The following is a 20,093-nucleotide window of genomic DNA, read 5'->3' as shown; positions in this document are numbered from 1 at the left end:
AATGGTGAGGTTGGAAGAGACCTCTAAGATCATTGAGTCCAACCTATGCCCTAACACCTCAACTAGACTATAGCACCAAGTGCCATGTCCAGTCTTTTTTTAAACACATCCAGAGATGGTGATTCTACCACCTCCCTGGGAAGAGCATTCCAGTGCTTTATTATTCTTTTGGTGAAAATTTTTTTCCTAATATCCAACGTATACCTTCCCTGATGTAGCTTGACTGTGTCATCTGGTTCTGCCAGTGTTGCCTGGTGGAAGAGACTGACCCCCACCTCTCTACAGCCTCCCTTCAGGAAGTTGTAGAGAGCAATAAGATCACCTCTAAGCCTCCTCTTCTCCAGGCTAAACAACCCCAGCTCCTTCAAATGTTCCTCATAGGGCTCATGTTCCAAGCCCCTCACCAGCCTTGTTGCCCTCCTCTGGATGCACTAAAGCATCTCAACATCCTTCCTAAACTGAGGGGCCCAGAACTGGACACAGCACTCAGGGTGTGCCCTCACCAGCACTGAGTACAGGGGAAGAATGACCTCCCTGCTCCTGCTGGCCACACTATTCCTAATGCAGGCCAGGATGCCATTGGCCTTCTTGGCCACCAAGGCACACTGCTGGCTCATATTCAACCAGCAATGTTTCCAAACACTGAATGACAACAGAAACTTGTTAAAGCTGGAAAGGAAGGACAGGCTGATGGGAAGGCACTTGCCAGAGTAAGATGCATCCGTGGGAACAGGCTAAAACTGTATCTTTTATGTTAAGAAAATTTCTGAACTACCACAGAAAGGTGACATACAGCAGTGCTTCCTTAGCACAGCTCCCTGGAATAAACCCCACCTATGTCCCTACTGATTGCCCTTTTAGAAAAGTTTGCTAGCACCTGACACCGTGCTGCTGCCATACCTGGTGCACGCAGATATTGCATTTGTCACAGAACACCATTTCATTGCCATCCTCTCCATCTGGAGACTGGCAGACGTCACAGACAACGTCCTCGTCGTACTCGATGCCCAGCCCTTCCTCTGTCTCGATGGCGTGGCTCATGTTATCGTAGCAGCGCTGCTCAAACTCCTCCATCACCCTTTCCATGGTGCACTCATCCAGCTCCAGCATCCCTGAAAAACAGCAGTTGTTCACATACTTGAAGAAAAGAGTGATGAGCATCACCACAACCAGCTCCATTTTCTTTCTGAACAACCAATCCCCACATAGACATGTTTCATTCCTAGATAACCATGCCTGTTCCAGCATAAACCAGGGAAATTGTAAAAAAATGGCACAGTTGTCTTATAGCTGTATTAACCTAACAAAAGTGGAGTGTCCAAATCTTTCAAATTCTATTAAAAACTTTCCAAGACTGAATCTGGCTTCCTGGTCTTGTTCTCATTTTTCCTTCTAGGACAGCACCATCTATTGCTTTTGCTCCAATTTTGCAACCCAGATGGTGGCTCTTCGATGAAAGATTTGGAAGTATTTTGAACCAAAAGTTATGGAGAAGGGGGAGAAAAATCAATGACAAAATCCGCTATGATACTTGGAGGGAATCTGCAGTTTCTGACAACAGTTTTTGGTTTATCACAAGTCCCAGCCCAACAGGATGCAATCCCAACTGAGGTCTCCATCAGAGCCTACAACAATAAATTAATTCGTTTTAAAAAGTGAAAAACTGTAATAAATGCAACATCAAATCTGGGACAATAACTAAATGCAATATCTAATCTGAAATTTGCTCTTTTCCAACAGCATCCATCAGAAAATTATTCATGACACACAGCTACAGACCCATTATGTTGTGGTATTTTATAATTCAGATTTGTTTGGAAATTGAAAGGCCTCCCTTTTCAGGTAACTCCCCCAGTTTATATCCTGGACATGACCATCTGTCATGGAGAATATCCCTTTTGTCAGTTTGGGTCACCTGTCCTGGCTGTGCTCCCTCCCAGTTGCTTTTGCTCACCTCCTCCCTGACAGAGCATGAAAGAAAAAAGGAAAGAACAAGGAAAAAAAAAACCTGACTTAGGATAACCACAGATCCCAAAATATCAGTGTGTTATCAACACCATTCTCGTTACAAATCCAAACCACAGCACTTGTAACAGCTACTGAGAAGAAATTAGCTCTATCCTAGCTGAAACCAGGACAGAGAGGAGATGGCAACCTCAGGATGGGTGTTTTAACAAGAAAACTCTCCTTTCAGCTTTCCCTGTGAAAAAGTGAGCCAAAAAATCCCACAAAACAAAGAACAAAAAACCTCTCTAACTCCTCCAGATCAGAAGACAAACATTCCACAAAAGTACTTCCAGCTTCCCTTGCTGACAGGTAAATCCTTGCAGCAGGGATCAATGCAGCCCATGCTACCCAAACTGAGCAGCTGAAAAGCAGCAAGAGGGAACATCCAAAATCCTGCTGATGAAAGGATTTTGCCCTGCAACCCAGAACTGCTGCACCAGCAGAGCAGATGATGGCAGGTTTTACACCAGCTTCCAAGTGAATCCTATCTGCTCTCACTTTGTAAGTGACCCTTGGAGATGTGACTGACTGCCTGTGTTGAGTTTTTAGGGCTCCCAGGATGAGGGAAGAGATGAATCTGACTCCATGCTCTCAGAAGGCTGATTTGTATTGTATTGTATTGTATTATATTAATGCTATACTAAACTACCCTAAAGAAAGAGAAAGGATACAGACAGAAGGCTTAACAAGAATAAACAATAAAACTCATGCTGACTGCTCAGAGTCTGACACAGCTGATGGGTGATTGGTCATTAAGTAAAAAAAATTCACATGAAACCAATCAAATCTGTACCTGTTGGTAAACAATGTCCAGACCACATTCTAAAGCAGCAAACACAGGAGAAGCAATCAGATAATTATTTTTTACATTTTTCTCTGAGGCTTCTCAACTTCCCAGGAGAAGAAATCCTGGCAAAGGGATTTTTCAGAAAATATGACAGTGACAGGCCTGTGCATTTGCAAGGGTCACAGAAAGGGGAGCAGGAGCTGCAGCTCCTGTTCAGATGCTCACAGTCATCCTTTTACACAACCCCTGCATGTTGTCAGTACCTGAAGCACTCCTACAGGGATCAAAGGAAACACAGGGAACTCATGGCCCCAGGGACACCATAAGGAAGTGCTCCAGGTGCAGATCAGGAAGCAGCTCACTTTTCAAATGCCCATTTGTAGTATCTGCAGTGTGGAGTGTCTGACCAAGCACCCATGTACATATTTCAAGACCCCCAACACACTGCCTGGTACTGACATGAGCATTTCCTTCCCTCTGCATACAGCAAATCTGAGTGGGTAATGATTTAGAGCAAACAAACTCCAAAAAACTACATCAAAACCTGAGATCCAACAAATTCTAGCTGTTCACTGTGCCATGTGTAGTGTGTACTTTTAAAGGTTATGCTGATGTAGCAGAACGGGGCTTCCCTGCAGAGGTACAAATCTGCCCCTCTTGCGCTGCTCACACCCCACTACAGGAGCCCTCATCTGGTTTTGGCAAAAAACCAGACAGACTGGATAGAAGGATACCAAACAAACAATAAAAAGTACATTTTTCCCCCAAGGAAAGCCAAGGGAACTTGCTGCTGCTGTTCTCCTGAAGATAACTGGAAAGGTAACCTAAACTCTGGAATTGTAAACTGAAATCCTCTAAGCCCAACACTAAACCTGAGCAGGGCTGATGTGAGATGTGGAAAAAGGCCTGGCTAAGAGACCAGGCCAAGACATCATCTGTTTCTTTCATGCGTTGGTTTAGAAAGGAGAAACAGAGTTATAAATTGTAATTTTGTGGTTTAACAGTTCTTCAGCCATGCCACCAATGGGCTACAGCCAGGTAAAACACATTTGACTAAACTGCAGCCCAAAGCAGGGAACTGCCACAGGGCCAAAACAAAAACCAAAGGTGTTCACCAACATGTCCAAACTTCTTCTACCTGGCACAGCATTTTCCCTCTGCCAAACAACGTTTTGGAACTACAGCACACAGTCCCAGTGAGGCTTGGGAGCTCCCTCCAATAAATCAGTGCAGGAATTCCTTCCTGACCCATTCCTTGTGCCACTCTGCTGGCACAGATTCTCTAAACCTGCCAAACAACTTGTCTTGCCTTCTCTGCACTGAACACCATGAGCTAAAATAATTACATAGGACTACCTGGAAAAACTACCAGGTGGTCTCTCTGATGCTCCCTTGGAGAATCAAGATGGCAAACTGGGAACTTTGTGAGGTGGAAAGCAGCAGAGAAAAAAAACAAAACATGCGACCAGATTCTGACCAGGTCTAAGCAGATACAACACAGGAGTTATTGACATCTATCTTAGGGCTTAATCACATCAGCTCTGCTCACATGATTACTCTCTCCTCATACATCTACTACTTCTTCCCACTGCTGCCCGTGGAAACCCAGGGCACTGGGAATATTTCTCTGTCTGCTCTGGGGTGCCCTGACCCCCAGGGGAGCACTGACTTTGACCCTCATTCATGGAGAAAGTTTCCTAGACTTCAAGATAGACTAAAATCCACAAAAGTGTGAAACAGATTACAGAGAGTAGTGTAAGTGTAGCACTTAGTGAGAAATTTAAGTTTTGGGATTTTTAGTATGTTGTAAATAGAGGCAAGATGGAAAGCACAAGGTGTCATCCTAAGTTTCTTCTTCAAGCTGCTTCTTCATGGGTTTGGGTAGCATTTTATAATTGGGCAGGAAAGTCTGCATTGCATGCTTCCAAAGATCAGTTATCGGGTTAAAAAGGAAAATAATCTAGGTGTCAGTTCTTAATTGGATAGTTTAGTCCTATAAGACCTTGTAACAAGAGATTGTTGGCCATTTTGTGCCTTATAATGAAAAGCTGTCCAACTCACAGTAATGAGACTGTTTTACTGAGAAGAAATAATAAACACTTGAGACACTAATTTGTGTTTGGACTCAAGTGCCTTCAATCCAAACCAAAAAAAACCGACGACCAGTACCCCCTGAAATTATCCTTAAGACTTCCAGCTTTAAAAAGAAACAAAAAGGCACCAAATCCCTGAGTGCTCACCCATTTCTTTGAATTCCTCATTGGCCAGCTGCAGCCATGCCACGTCCACATCGTTGAGGTCGTAGCGGCACACGCTGTCCGCCAGGGTCCGGATGTCCACGTAGCCCAGCTCCGGCGGCTCCGCGCCCGAGGACACGATGAACTTCCTGGGCCGCGTGAAGGTGACAGCTTTCGTCTCAGACACCACTCTGAAACAGACAAGGCAGGCAGCCATGAGGAGTGCTGAGAGGCTCAGCTCTGGAGAATTCCAAATTCTTGGCTCTAAGTGACTAACAAGCAGCAGCGGCAGCCACCTAACTGTCCCAGCAATCACCTGGCACCACTGAGGTGGGAAAACAGTTCCATGCACTTCCAGAACTGATTGGGGGTATTGTAAGAACTTAACTGGAGTTAAGAGTTTAACTGGAGTTGTCTAGATATCCAATTCATTGCCAGAATTCTAAATAAAATTAAATATTAGAGGACAGAGCTCTGCTTACTCTTACCTGAAATTCACACTTGTTTAAAGCCAAAGCAGGGATGCTGTATTTACATAGTGGCTGCCATATACACACACTTTAAAACTGTGGTTTAAGAATTTTTTTTTTAACTAAAATACTGACCACAAGAACATTCAAGGAAAAAGAAAGTATTCCTGGCTATCTCAGTAGAGGACACTGCCCTTTCTCTTAGTCAACAGCATACACTGACACTGAGCTTGGATGAAACACACCTCACAACACAACCCCAGTCATCTCCAGGAGCAACAGGCCACACTGCCAAATGCCTGCCTCCTGCACTACCACTGGAGGTGATTTTTGGGGTGCTGGTGCCACAAGGGAGGAGATTGCACCACCCTGTGTTGCCACAGCTCTCTGCTGGGAGCAGCCTAAGCCCCAGCAGGAGCAGGACAGCCCCCAAACCCCACTCTATTCTGCCCCCAATGTGTTAACTCCTAGCAGGAACACTGATCTGCTGCTGCTGCTGTATTTGCACAAACAGATCTCTGTAAATCCTCTACCTATTTCAGTCTTGCACATCCCTCAAGCTTCCCCTCTTCTAGCTTATTGCAGAGAAATGGTGAGCAAGAGCCAAATGCTGAATTTGGAGCTTCTGAGGTGCTGTGAAAAATACAAATGTGAATGGCCTTGCCAGCCTAATTGCACTGCCCAAACTGTTTCTGGTCATACTGCACAGTGTTCAAATGTTACAGACTACTGTGTCTTCACAGAGAATGTACTTTGAACTGGGCACTTCTCTCCAAATCTTCTTTACCATAAATTCCTTCCTGAGTACCTCTCTGTGGAAACCATAACCTCTGGGCAGCACCTTGCCACAGTAGTGGCACAGAAGAAACAAGCACAGTGACTCTGACCTCAAAACATCTCCCTTTCCTGGCTTTATTTCTGGGCTAGAAAGAAGTAAACAAAAAAACACAACCCTTACTACAGACTGAAAGCCACTGAGCTGAATTGTCATTCTGAGCACATGTTCACAGTGAATCTCCACACAGCCTCATTCCTGTCTCCTGCTCCTCTGCCCTCACCAGTCACTGCCTTTTATTCACTGCTATGTTCTCCCTGTACAGCCTTGGTTCCCGTCCTACACCAGCTATGATCTGCCTATTGCTTATTCCATGTACAGAACCACCCCCTTCCCTCCCAAAGTCAGGCTCAGAGCTGTTCCTGCACTCCAGCAGCACCAGGGCAGGGCTCTCTGAGTGTTTTGTGAGGGAGCAAAGAGAACAATAACCAGGCATCAAAGGGCTCCTCTGACCAGCAGGTGCACAGTAGGAGCACACAAGAAAACAAGGAGTGGTGCCTGCTGTGCCAATACCTACACCTGTGCTGCCTTCTTTCCCTGCTTCTCACCATCTTAAATTTGGGGCAACATCTCTATTGCCTTTGGCAGAGAACAGCTCTATCCCAAGTGAGTACCTGGACCTGCTATAGCCACCAAAGGCCCCCCTGACAGACACAGGGCAGTGATCCTCTGGGAGGTTTTTCCTCTGCCCAAGTGCCCAGGTGTGTGTGGCCCTCCCACAGCCCTGGGAGGTGCTGAACAGAGGAATCAGAGAGGAGCAGGCAGTGTGAGTGCACATGTACCATGTATGTGTGTGTGTGTGTGCCTCTGCAGGGACTGGGAGGGGTCAGTGTGGAACAGGGAAAGGGTTCCCATCTCCTACACTGCAGAGCAGAGAGCAAAATGCCACCTTGTCCTTGGAGCTCCTTCAGAAGAAGGATGGACAGGATTGCCCTGATGTGCAGGTTAGCCCCTCCTAGTGGGGCACTCTGCAGGTGGCTGCACAGAACAAAAACACCACTAACAAACTTTCCTTAACCCAAGGCTAAAGCTGGCAGATACAGACCTTACAAGAAGCAGTCAGTGCTCCATCATCACAAATTTTTTTGCTGTGTATCAAGGATTGAGCTGCTGTGGTCCCACCAGCACTGGTGGGTCATTTGGTAATGCCTTATGGGCCAGCCTGGACTGACTCAAAGAGATCTAGAATGATTAAATGGCAAAAATCCTTGCTCTTATTTTCTCCAACCCCTACTAAGCATAAAATGGGCTGCAGCACACTCCTGCCCTTAGGACTGCAGTGTTTAATTTGAAACAGGAAATAGTATCTATGTGTAACAAACATGGCAAGGAAAATAAGGGGCTTTTGGATAAGAGCTAGAAAATCTCACATTATTTAGTTACATGAACATCTGGATGGTTTTTAAAACAGTTGAAATGTTGCACAATCAATTTCTTGGGTTAATAAAAGAAATCACAAAAAAACCCCTATGAAAACAAAATAAATGCTGTGTTTTCTCTAGCCCTTAAGCCTGGTTTGTCCAACTGTTCCTTGAAAAGAACCTATGGCTTGGAAATAAGCAAAGGGAACACCAGACAAGGGCTCTTCCAGCAATGATAAGTGAGCTCAAGTCTGGCTTAAAAATAGAAGCTATTTTTAATGTTCTCTCATCACATCCCGCTGCCAAAAACAGTTCTCTGACATTTGTGTTTCACATGGGCAGAACAGGCCTGACTCTTGACCTCTCTGACCATTCCAAAAGGTGATTCCAGGTTGCTGTTCATCTCTGAGAGCCGAGACCTTCCTGTGCAACGAAGCTCAGGAAGCCAAGGCAATGCAGCACAAACATTGTGTGTATTTGTTCCCAACTCCTCCAAATGATACCTGGCTACTGGTTCTGGGATGGTCCCTGGGCTAACTGGCACCTGAACTCCCTTTTCCCACTCCTGCCTCCAGGGATCTGCCAGCACATAGTACTCATCAGGGTTCAGCTGGAAGGAGTCATGTAACTTCATGGCAGTGATCAGGTCCGTTCTGAACACCTGCAAAGAGAGGGACCAAGAGAGAAAAACAGACACACTGACATTTGGTATTGAGCATTCACAGCTTCAGGGTAACACAGGGGAACAAGGGCACTGTACCACCAGCCCACTGCAGAACAGGGATTGGCTTCATGGCAGGGAAAGGGTGGCTGAGGGCACAAATACTGGCAGGATGATTTCACCTAACTGCACTACAGGTCCTGGAGCTCCTCCTGCCCTGCACACTTGCTCTAAAAGGTGTCATTCACTTTCACCTCCATACTGGCTGCAATAAAAGCTGCAGGAGCTCCAAGCAGCACAAAAAAAAAAAGAGATTCATTTTTGCTCCCAAGCTTTTTGGAATTTTTTTTTTTAATTATTGGAGCTCTGACTCATACCAAGACATTCTAGAAATTCCCTGTGGTAGAAATCAAGGCATGACTCCACCATGACCAGCCTCAAGAGGAAATTCTAAGAAGATGACTCTTTGTGCAATTACTTATAAAAACAACCCAAAAGATAAAAAAATAAGACCCAAACTGGAATTCTGGTGGCAGCTCCCCATTCAGCACAGCTATTTATTCAATCAGCTACAGACACCTCTGTGTCACAGCTGTAATTTTCCCTTGCCTTTGCAAAGGCATCCAGCTCTAAAGCCAGCAGGATGTTTGGCAACCTGTGGGCTAGCAGCCACCAACAAGCAGCCATACTGTCTTCAACAAGCCACAGAATGAAATAAAAGAGGGATTCACTCCTGTGGCAGGTCTGCTGAGGCAGCTTCAGCCTGTTGGCATTGCAGAAAGCCAAGTGCTGCTATCAGAGGCATCCCAGCTACAAGCCTGCACTTGCTGACACAAGTTCCAGCCCTTCCCAGCCCCTGCTCCCTGCAAAAGGCAAGGCCCTCCTCACCTCCACAACACTAATTTCTAACTACTCCATTCTTCATTCAAAGGAAAGGGTTAAAAAACAACTAGGTGACCGAAGATTAGCACCACCAGGACAAGAAGATGACAGGTAGAGCTCTCTGCAGACTTCTCAGTCTGTGGTGGTCAGAACCAACATCCACAGAGCCCCACACCGCAGCTACAGCAAAAAAACCTCTGGATTTTTAGGGCAGTGCTCTTAGACTCCCTTATGAGGCTGCTAAGGGGACAAAGTGACCCATCCTCCCAGCCCCAGAGCAATGGCCATGCTGTCACCTCAGCCCCAGCTCACTGCTGGGTGTGGCTGAGGCAAAACCAGATGTGCACAGAGAGCAACCCAGGCAGCCACTTCCATCACCCACCACCCACACACCTGAAAACCTTGGATTTTTGGGAAGTATTTTAGTGTATCTGATGGCTAATTACATTTCTGAGAGTGTTTTCAAGCGTGATTTGCCTTGCCACATCTCAAAACCTCTCCTCCCTCCCAACACACACATACTGTCCCACTTCTGTCTACATATGTTTCTGTTTCTACACTGCTTTTGTCATTAAAATAGCATAAAACCATGACATTTTTCTTAACACTTGTCTTGACATGTTCAGAAAAAACTGCCAGCATTAAACAGTAAAGAGAAAAATTGCCATATGAAGAACGGGGTGAATGCTGGTAATGAAATATAATGAAATGTTTAAAACAATTAAATTACAAGTCCTGTGAGGCTTCAATCAAGAAATGAAAAGTAAGCCACAAAGTAAATGGGCTCACAAAACAAACAAGCACAGCTGGCCAGGGGATTCTGCACTTTTAAGTGATTTGACTTAAAGCAATCAACAGTCAAATTAAGAGAAGACTAAAATATAAAATGGGACGCTAACCTTGCTCAATCTCAGAGCCAAAATAACTCAGGCTCTTGGCTAAATTAGTCACAAAACTCCCTCAGAAGCAAAGCTAATGCAGCACCTGACAGCCAAGAAACTCCTTTCCCAGGCCAGTGGCCCCATGACACCGTTCTTTCTTTCTCCTCTAGCTGCTGATGCAATCAGAGTGCCTGGGGGGAAGCAGAGCTTACAGAAGTGCTGGCTCTCAGAAGCACTGAACACTTCAAAGCTAAAGGGTGAAACCCTGGCCACGCTGAAGTCAGTGGGAATTCTGCCACCAAGTTCAGTGAGCCCAGGATTTCACCCAGGGAGTCCCTGAGTGTCACTTTGCTACCAGCAGGGACAGAGCAGGGGGGGGAGGCTGGGGAGCAGAGCTAAAGGGAAACACAAGAGAAGCTCATCCAGACTGAGAGAACAGCACAAAACTGCAGAGATTCTGACAGCAAAAGGTAAGGGAGAGGAGAAAACAGAAGCACACAAAAAAAAAAAACCAACAGCAAGACTCCTCATTATCTCAGATGATTTCTTGATAGCCTTTCACGAGGTGGTTCTCAAAAGCAGGTATAAGGGGCTACTTCTAAGAGAGGCATGGAAGGTAACTAAGGAAAACAAACCTATTGTTAACAAGAATAAATTCACCAGGGATGTCCACATTGGCAAGATAAAAAAGGTCTTTAACAGCCAACAAGCAAAGGAGTTTGGAAAACACCACTACTAGACATAATTCACACTGAACAGCATTCTCCTTGTGAAAACTCTTCTCTGAAACTCAGGTACACTGTCATTAGGGAGATTAATAAAGGAGTTTTTCCTCAACACCACCCACTTATGTGTAAGGAATACATGTCCTAGGCAAGTGCAATAAATGAGAAATTCCATCTCCCAGAGCTAATCCTTTCTTTGCAGCTTCTACAAAGTCTGCAGTGTAGTATTTTGCCTGAAGACAGGAAGATTCAGCAAGAACATTTCCAAAGAAATGGATCACATTTTGTGTGTTACTAACAGCTGATCCAACCTGGAAAGTTCAAAGATTTTTATCTCCCCTGATAGCATCTCTTCAAAGCACTAGACGAGACAGAACTGTCAGGGAGCAGATTTCTAGTTTGACAAGCACTTTAGTAAAGATCACACACACAGAGCCCTGATACAAACTATGAAATAAATGCACCTAATGTAAATTTCCACTGTTCACAAATCAAGCTGCAAATAAACCCCGATGCCTAAAATAGCACAAGGAAGACTCTGCAGCTATGCTGAATGGGTGTCAGACTACAACAAAATTCACAGATAGAAACTGGTGCTGGCAGTAACTCTACCAACAGCTGAACTCTCTGATCTTCAGGGGAAGGAGGAGAGGGGAAGAAGGGGTGAGGGAGGGGACGTATGTGCCAGCCAAAATATAGGGGGGAAAAAATTTAAAAAATAAAAAAAAAAGTAAATCAGAAAAAAATTGATCCATTACCAAAAGATGTATGGATATATTGTGTGTACAGGCACTTTGAGAGATATAATAAGATGCAAGTCAAATTCCAGAAATACCTCAGAAGGTTTCCGGTCTTCATCTCTGCAGCACGAAGTCCTGCGCCGCTGAGATCTGGAATGCTGGGACCAGGTAGACAGACCTAGGATAGAGAAATGATAATTTGCAGACTTCTGTGACAAACCCCCAGGAAACTCTTTCAAAAGCCACTCAATCCTGAATTTCTGTGATCACTCTCCCGGGTGTGTTTTGTTTCCCATTTCCCTGTCCTGGCTGCACTGCACTTACCTGCCTTCCACCCAGCATTCCAAAAAAGCCACTTCAGAACATCCTTCCCCCTGAGCATCAATAAATGACTTCCTGCAGATTAATAACTGACCAGGAGCTCTGCCAACAGCCTGGGATGTACTCTTTGAAGCTAATGTCCTAGATACCTACACTGGTTACCTGATTTCTGCTGGCACAAGCCTCTGCAAAATGAAGCACGCTGCCACACACACAGAGCAGAGCCCACAGAACAAGCTGTTGTTTCTTCTCCCAAGCAAATCTCCCAGTGTGGCTGCATGATTTTTGTCTGCATAATTATTCACTACATTCCAAACAAATTATACCTTTTTGCCTTGGAAGTGTTTGACAGAGTCTCTGTCAGCTTTCAGAAATATTGTAACAGGAGGGAAGGAAAAAGAGAAAGAATCTGCACTCCTTTGACAAGATAGTGCTTTGACACCAGAATGTATTATACCTGTGCAAATCACAATGAGATTTACAGGTACAGCAGGTATTTTCCACTGCCAACTACACAGCAGCAATGGAAAAAAAAAAAGCCAATAAATCTTTCTGGGTTGCAGAGATGAAGGACTTGCAATAGGTCTATCTAATAGGGAAGCTAAGTCCTATGTCATTAACTCAGAATTTGCAGATCTGGACATTAATTGTAGACAAATTGAAGCAAACTGATGCAAAAGCCTTCCCACACTGCTTATTCCTTCACTGTGCACAAACATGGTAGGAGTAAAAAGGGTAAAGCTACAGTCTGTAAGAGCAGCATCACCTCACACCAGCCCACAGCAACCTCTCGAGGATCAGAAAGCACAGGATGGGATAAGTTTTCTATTAAAAAAGTTAAAAAATCATTTTAGAAGTGAAGTAGCTGTTCAACATTTTCATTGGAAAGATATGACTGAATACATTTTGGTTTTAGTTATCTGTTTGTCTTCTCTTTTCAGTTAGTGATATATTAAGAAATCTGCCCTGATAAAACCTCTCTGGAACACAGCAATGAATAACAGACATTACACAGAATATGCATAATGGTCAAAATTGAAGCAATGTTCCCAGGAAATAACTAAAAATCTTATCTCCTGAGGTAAGAATACAGAGAGGATCCTTTTAAGCAAATATTAGTGTTTTAATATAAGAGATGGTGAAGTTATTGGCACTCTTCCTTCTTTCTATGAAGGGGAAAAAAAGAAAGAAAAATAGTAACTGACTGCTATTTATTAAAAGCCAGACTTCCAAGATCATTTAACTACCAACTGTTCCCTTTGAAAACTGAAGAAGAAACACAAGCAGGAGTACAAACTTCTTGTGAGGATCCTATCAGACCATCCTCAAACTCTCTTTAAGGTCAGAAGGGAGTAAGTAAATCCATCACAAAAACTCTGAGACGTACAGCCAAAATGCCTGATAAAAAAAATCCAGATTTATTTCCTGCAATGCAGCAATGTAAATATTAACATTTTAACACTCAGACAGATATGATTTCTTTAATCAACAGCCTCCCTAGAAGACACAGCGCACATACACACCCACACAGATTACTATTCAGTTCTCATGGGTTCTGATATTTTCCATTGGCAAGACATTAATATCTGGCCAACTAGCTGCCACTGCACCAGCAAGTCAGCACCTGGAAATTTCCAATTCTTTTGTGGATCTGAGTGGCTGTGTACACTGTTGGACCTGGGAGAGAGAGCCTGCTCACAAGAGGCAGAATTAAGAACAAGTTGTATTGGCAAGGTGTGTTTGATTCAAGTTTTGGTGAGTATTGTAAATGCAGGCAACCCCAATGAGGGGAGAGAAGGATGCATCTGAGTCCATCTTATCAGAAGGCTAATTTATTACTTTATTGCACTATATTACATTAAAGAATACTATACTATACTAAAGAATACAGAAAGGATACTTTCTGAATACTAAAAAGATAATAATGATAACTCCTGATTCTTTCCAGAGTCCCAGCACAGCTTGGCCCCGATTGGTCAATGAATGAAAACAACTCACAGCAGAATCCAATGAAACAACCACCTGCGGGTAAACAATCTCCAACACATTCCACATGAGCACAACACAGGAGAAGCAAATGAGATAAGATCTGTTTTCCTTTTCTCTGAGGCCTCTCTTGCTGCCTTTCAGCTTCCCAGGAGAAAAACCATGGGTGAAGGAATCATGTTCAGGGAATGTGAATGCCACGGGTGAGAGATGAGCTGGTGAGTCTGGAGGCTTTAACACAGCTGTTCCCAAGTAAGGCAAGCATCTGGCAAAATTAGTCTAGTGGCAGTGTGATGTACTTCTGGGTCTTTACCAGTGTCCTTTAATTCAGCTCTGATGTCAGCTGATCATAAACTGAATTTAAAAAGAGTATGGGCAGCTTTTCCCAGGTCCCTCTCATGCCACAAAGAAGCTACGAAGGTGAGGAGTAAGACAATCCCTGCCATATCACCCATCTCCATTTCCTCACTGTGTCATCTTACACATCAGAACAAGTGTCTTAAATGCACCCTTCTGTGTCCATGTACACAAGGGTTTGGTCACTGCATTAATTAACTGTTCCACGTTTCACAAAAGGGCAACTAACTCTCATCATCAAAATTACAGGAGGGTCACTTTAAAGGATTTTTGAAGTGCTGTATGGAAGCACACTATGTAAAATTTCCACGCTTAAGAGACAAGTCGAACACAGCCAGCCTTCCTCAGGATCTATTATAATGAGGGGTTTTTTTTTTCCACTGAATAAGGAAAGAAAGTTTCTCAGGTAGTTCTGCAACAGCCTCTTCCTTGCACACGACATTGGTGAACTCACAGTGGAAACACTGTTACCAAGGGGCTGCCTGCTGGATTTTTCCGAGCAGAGCAAACTACATAATGCTAGGAGAAAACAGTGGAAGAATTCCTCATGGGACTGAGGTTTTACTACACGCTGCAGCTAGCAGATGACCTTTGGCAAGGGCTTCACGTCAATAGGGAAAACATTTACTCACTGAATAAACAAAGCCAGACTGTAAGCCTTGAATTCAGATTCAAACCAGCACTGCCTGCTTAGACAAGAAAGGAAGAAATTGAAAGAGCCAGCCAAATGACAGCAAAATATCCAGCTCATAACAGTATTGAATCTAACTACTTTTGAAATCCCAAACAGAGTTTCAATTCTGCTTCCATCAAAGCTAATGGGAAAATGTCACTGTCTTCACCAGTGCCAAGCCAAGTCACTGAATTTCCCAAAGCCTGCATTAATAAGCCATCCACCCACTCTGCCTACACCAATAGAAGTGTAGGAGGAAAATTAGGGATGTTATTTGTCTATTAAGCATCCTTTCCATATTTTCATACTTAATCCAGAAAAGGGACCTCACTGAAAGCAGCAATGCACAGCCCATTACACCTCCTTCAGTGGTTAATGATCTGATTTGTACATCTGAGTGCATGCAGAACCATCCCTGGATTATATAGAAGGCAGAATCTACTCTGGTCAAAACAAAACACAGGATTTAAAAAACAGCTCTTCTGTACTACAATAAGCACATGAACCTAGCTCAGTTATTTCAGGAAGATTCCAGACATTTCACCAAAATCATTCTCTTTCATTAAGTACCCAAAATCATTGTGTTCATCAAGTTTTAAGAGTACTAGCCCTAGTCCCAATCTGGATTAGGATCACCAAGACTAGAAAAACAACTAAAGATCAAGACAAGAGTTAAACTCTGTTATGGTAAAATAGAATTAATTTTTTTCTCAAAAATCGTAAGGCAAGTGTGAATCACTGGGATTTGGAAGATATAAAAGTTGTGTAAGATACCATTATATACCTCATGGGAAGAATGAGTTTCACAGCAGATGGAAAAACAGTGAGATGTTAAGAGAGCCCATGCTACCATAAGCCATGTGAGAAACAGTAAATATGAAAAATACACAACTCCAAGGCAGGAAGCCAAATACAGACATCCAAAACATGCATTTCCATCATTGTTTAGACATCAGAGATAAAAGGGATCTTATTAAGAGTTACATGAATGGATGAAACAGTAGCCTACTGAGCATCATCACTCTAGAAGAGACACCAAGATTATTTGGATTCTCTCACAGTTCAGATCCTTTCAGATGACCAAGGTGTTTGTGTGTTTTAAAATTATTTAATCACTGAGAACAACAGGAGAGGGATCCTACTCCCATTACCTGCTCTTAGTTTTCCTTTTGCATTTATCTACTTAAAGAAAAAAAAAAAAAAAAAAGGAATCCCAAACCATGAAAAAGGTGTAAGCCTCAGCACGAGAGACAGAGCTCTAACACACCACTGGTGCTGCAAAGGACTTCTCAGACTCAAATAGGAATTTTTTTTCTGTTCCCCAAAGCTGCTATGAACACTTCACACTGTAAATACCGTGTTCTTATAATACTGCCACAGGGTGTATGTAACACACACGCCTCCTGATAATAAAAGAAAGCAATCAAGGAGTGTGCGTTCTTTTTCCCCACTTGTGAAGAACACAGGCTTCCCAAAAGGAAAAACTTAATCAATTTTAACTGCATCATTTTATTAAATGATCTGTCAAGAATACGTTTTCATCCCAAGGAAAAAAAAAATCCAATCAAAACAGAAAATTGCTTGGAACCAATAAAACAATTCAAACCCTCAGGGAATTCTACCCCACAACTAATGCACTGCTCAGCATGAGCAGAGAAGTCTCAGCTATTAGGTATCATGCACAAGGCTGTTGTAACGCCACCTGTGAGGCACCCAGCTGTGTCCCTGGAGAACTACCTGCTGCTGCTGCAGCCTCTGAACACTTCAAAGCCTCACTTCTTTGTAAATACACTGCTGCTACCCTGCTCCAGCAGGCAGCACGACACAGCAAAGCAGCCCTGACACAGATCCATGTCTGCCTGTCACTTCTGCTTAGCACCAGCCCTTCCAGATGCCTGTGCTGCTCTGCAGCTCACTCTGAGACCAACGAGGGGCTGCTGCCAACGCTGTCACAAAGATCTACAGCCCAGGGAGAAAACAGAGGTGCTCAATCTCTCCATTTAGTGCCTGGCCCACAGCTCCTTTCAGCAGGATCTCCGTGTCACTTAGAAATATCTCCCTGCTTGGACTCAAATTCCAGCACAGAGCAAACAGAGGCAAACTATTCTGCGGGCAGTTTCCACTACGTCAGGTACAGAAAGAGCTGGCTGGGCAGAAGTCTTCAGGCCTCTTATCACAGAGAAAGCAGCATGCAAGCAAACACCACCTAAGACACCATTTCACAAAGCCAAATTTCCTTTCTTACTTTTCCTGGTGCTGGAGGGCTTGCCCATCTATCTTCCTTATCTTTATAGCATATTATAATACAATAATCTCATCCAAGATCAAAACACAAGAAGCAATAGCCTTTTATCTCTTGTCAACAGCAATGCTCCTTGAAATTCACTATCAGTTGACGACTCCCCAGCTGCAGCTGCTGAACAATGCGTGGATCCATGAGATCTCTGCAGTGCTTTACAGCACCACAGCACAAGTGCTCAGTCTCTGACACACATAATGAGCCATCCCTGCAGCTCCCTGCCACAGCACTTTAACACAAGTTGCCACCTGTCATCCCTTTCCTCAGCAGCACGGATTTGAGTTTTATCATCTCACAGAACACACACAAAACCACGCACACGCACACGTCACTCCTGTAACAGTCAGGAATTCCTTGACCTCATCTTGTTTTTCAGCACAAGACCCAAGTGCCACTCCAGCCTCAGACCAATTCCCATGGTAGCAATGTTTTACCATAACAGTTTTAACTCCAGTTTACCAGAGGTTATCAAAGTCAATTTGAGCACCTCCCATTCACAGGTTGATAACATGATGCTGTCAAGGCCTTGAAAGTCCAGTGGACTTAGGTGGACTCAATCTAGCAGTCTTGTAGAGAAAAATGAATGTGCTTCTCCAAAAACGAATCATGGTATCACAGAATGTGCTGAATTGGAAGGGACCCATAAGGACCAAGGAGTCTGACTCCTGGCCCTGCACAGGACCAGTCCCTGGAGTCACAGCATGAGCCTGAGAGCATTGTTCAAGTGCTTTGTGAACTCTCTCAGGTCGGTGCTGTGACACTGCCCTGGGGAGCTGTTACAGTGCCCAACCACGCTCTGGGTGAAGAACCTTCTCCTGATGTCCAACCTAAACCTCCCTGGTTCACTTCATGCCATTTCCTCGAGTCCTGTCCCTGCTCATGAGAGGGAAGAGATTTGTACCTGCCCCTCTGCTTCCCCTCACAAGGATATTGTAACTGCACTGAGGTCTCCCTTCTATCTCCTCTTCTCCAGGCTGAACAGACCAAGTGACCTCAGCCACTCTTCATATGGCTTCTCCTCCAGACCCTCCACCATCCTTGTGGTGCTTCTCTGGATGGTTTCTCACGGCTTCATGTCTTTTTTATATTGTGGCACCCCAAAGTGCCCCCAGCACTCAGGGTGAGGCCACCCCAGTGCAGAGCAGGGCAGAGCAGGACAATGCCCTCCCTTGCCCAGCTCGCAATGCTGTCCCTGATGCCCCCAGGACATGGTTGCCCTCCTGGCTGCCAGGGCACTGCTGACTCTCATTCAACTTTCCCTCAACCAGGACCCCCAAGGCCCTTTTTGTGGCACTGCTTTCCAGCCTCTTACTCCCCAGTCTGTCTGTACATCCAGGGTTGCCCCATCCCAGGTGCAGAATCCTGCACTTGTCCTTACTGTCCTTCATATGGTTGGGGATTGCTCATCTCTCTTTATCTGCTGAGATCTTGCAGGGCTTCTTTGCCCTCAGAGGAGTTGACAACACCTCCCAATGAAGTGTCCTTGGCACAGCTGCTTAGCATTCCTTCCAGTTCCATGTCCAGGCCATTTAGGGAGACTTTGAAGAGCACAGGGTGAGGATGGAGCCCTGCAGAGGCTGGACACCAGCTGATGTCACCCCATTCCCCATAATCCTTTGTGCCTGACCCATGAGCCAGTGGCTCACCCATCATGTAACAGGGTTATCCAGCTGTGTGTTGGACATCTTGTCCAGAAGGATCTTACGAGACACAGTGTCCAAAGCTTTGCTCAAGTCCAAAATAATTGCATCCACTGGCATTCCTAGATCAACCAAGTAGGTCACCTTGTTGTAGAAGGATTCAACAAGCAGGACTTTCCCCTCACAAAGCTGTACTGGCACAAGGCTGGTTGTGTTATCCTACAGCTGTTTTTCAATACCTCCCCAAATAATCTTTTCCATGACTTCACCATGATTAAATTGATCTTTTCCATGATTAGGCACTGAAGTGACGCTGACAGAAATGTAGTTTCTGGGATCTTCCTTCTTGCACTTCTTGAAAATTGTCATGATGCTTGTCAGCTTCCAGTCAGCTGGGATTCTCAGGATTCCTGAAACCGTTCAAAAATCATCAAGAAATGTTTTTCAGTGACATCAGCTAGCTCCTTGAGGATGCTGTGATGAATCCCATCAGGCCCTAAGGATTTGTAGGGATCCAGCTGCAGCAACAGGTCCTGCACAAGTTCAGGGTCAACTGGGAGTTGATGATTCTCACTGTCATGATCCTCCAGCTCAGGGCACTGAGACCCCCTTGGGCCATCATCAGCATTGAAGACAGGGACAAAGAATGCATTAAACACCTCTTGCCTTGTCCATGTCCCTGTCCCTGTTTGTGGGGTGACCATCCTCATCCTGCAAAAGGCTGATGCTGTTTCAATACTGCCTTTTGCCACTAATGTATTTAACAAAACATTTCTGGCCACATGAATTTCTCCCTACAGTGGCAAGCAGCATCTCTGTGTTCTTCCCATGTCACCTGACCCCATTGTACTCAGAATTCACCTTCCTTTTTTGGCTTACATCCAAGAGGACATCCCTGTTCAGCCCAGCCAGCCTTAACCTTGCCTGCTTGACTTGCAACATTTTGGAATTGCCTGCTCCTGTGCCCTTAGGAGGTGGTGTTTAAAAACTGACAAGCACTGATGGACCCCAGCATCTACAAAAACATTTTCCCAGGGGCCTTTATTTACTTGAACAGCTTTGTGGCCTGCTCTCCTCATGTCCAGAGCTGCTGTTTTCCTGGCACTTTTCCTCCTGTCAAATGATGGTGATCATTATGGGAAGTCCCCTTCTCAGATGTGATACCCTATCAGGCAAGAGAAGCCTTTCAAATCACACTTCCAGATTGCTCCAGCAACTTCAGCACAAGCCA

At 44.6% G+C, this 20,093-nt stretch overlaps 1 protein-coding gene across 1 annotated transcript in view; it reads right to left on the bottom strand.

Annotated features, from left to right (window-relative positions):
• The window catches only part of JADE1 (jade family PHD finger 1), a 43,223-nt gene that overhangs the window by 10,301 nt on the left and 12,829 nt on the right, over nucleotides 1–20,093 (bottom strand). Inside the window, 4 exon segments of the mRNA XM_030947209.1 lie at nucleotides 901–1,112; nucleotides 5,035–5,222; nucleotides 8,201–8,358; nucleotides 11,682–11,764. Coding sequence (XP_030803069.1) covers nucleotides 901–1,112; nucleotides 5,035–5,222; nucleotides 8,201–8,358; nucleotides 11,682–11,764 — 641 coding nt within the window.

The sequence above is a fragment of the Camarhynchus parvulus genome, chromosome 4 (assembly GCF_901933205.1).
Source record: "Camarhynchus parvulus chromosome 4, STF_HiC, whole genome shotgun sequence".
In the NCBI taxonomy this organism is placed as follows: domain Eukaryota; kingdom Metazoa; phylum Chordata; class Aves; order Passeriformes; family Thraupidae; genus Camarhynchus; species Camarhynchus parvulus.
The sequence above is the reverse complement of the archived record's forward strand: the minus strand, read 5'-3'. Positions and strand labels throughout refer to the sequence as shown.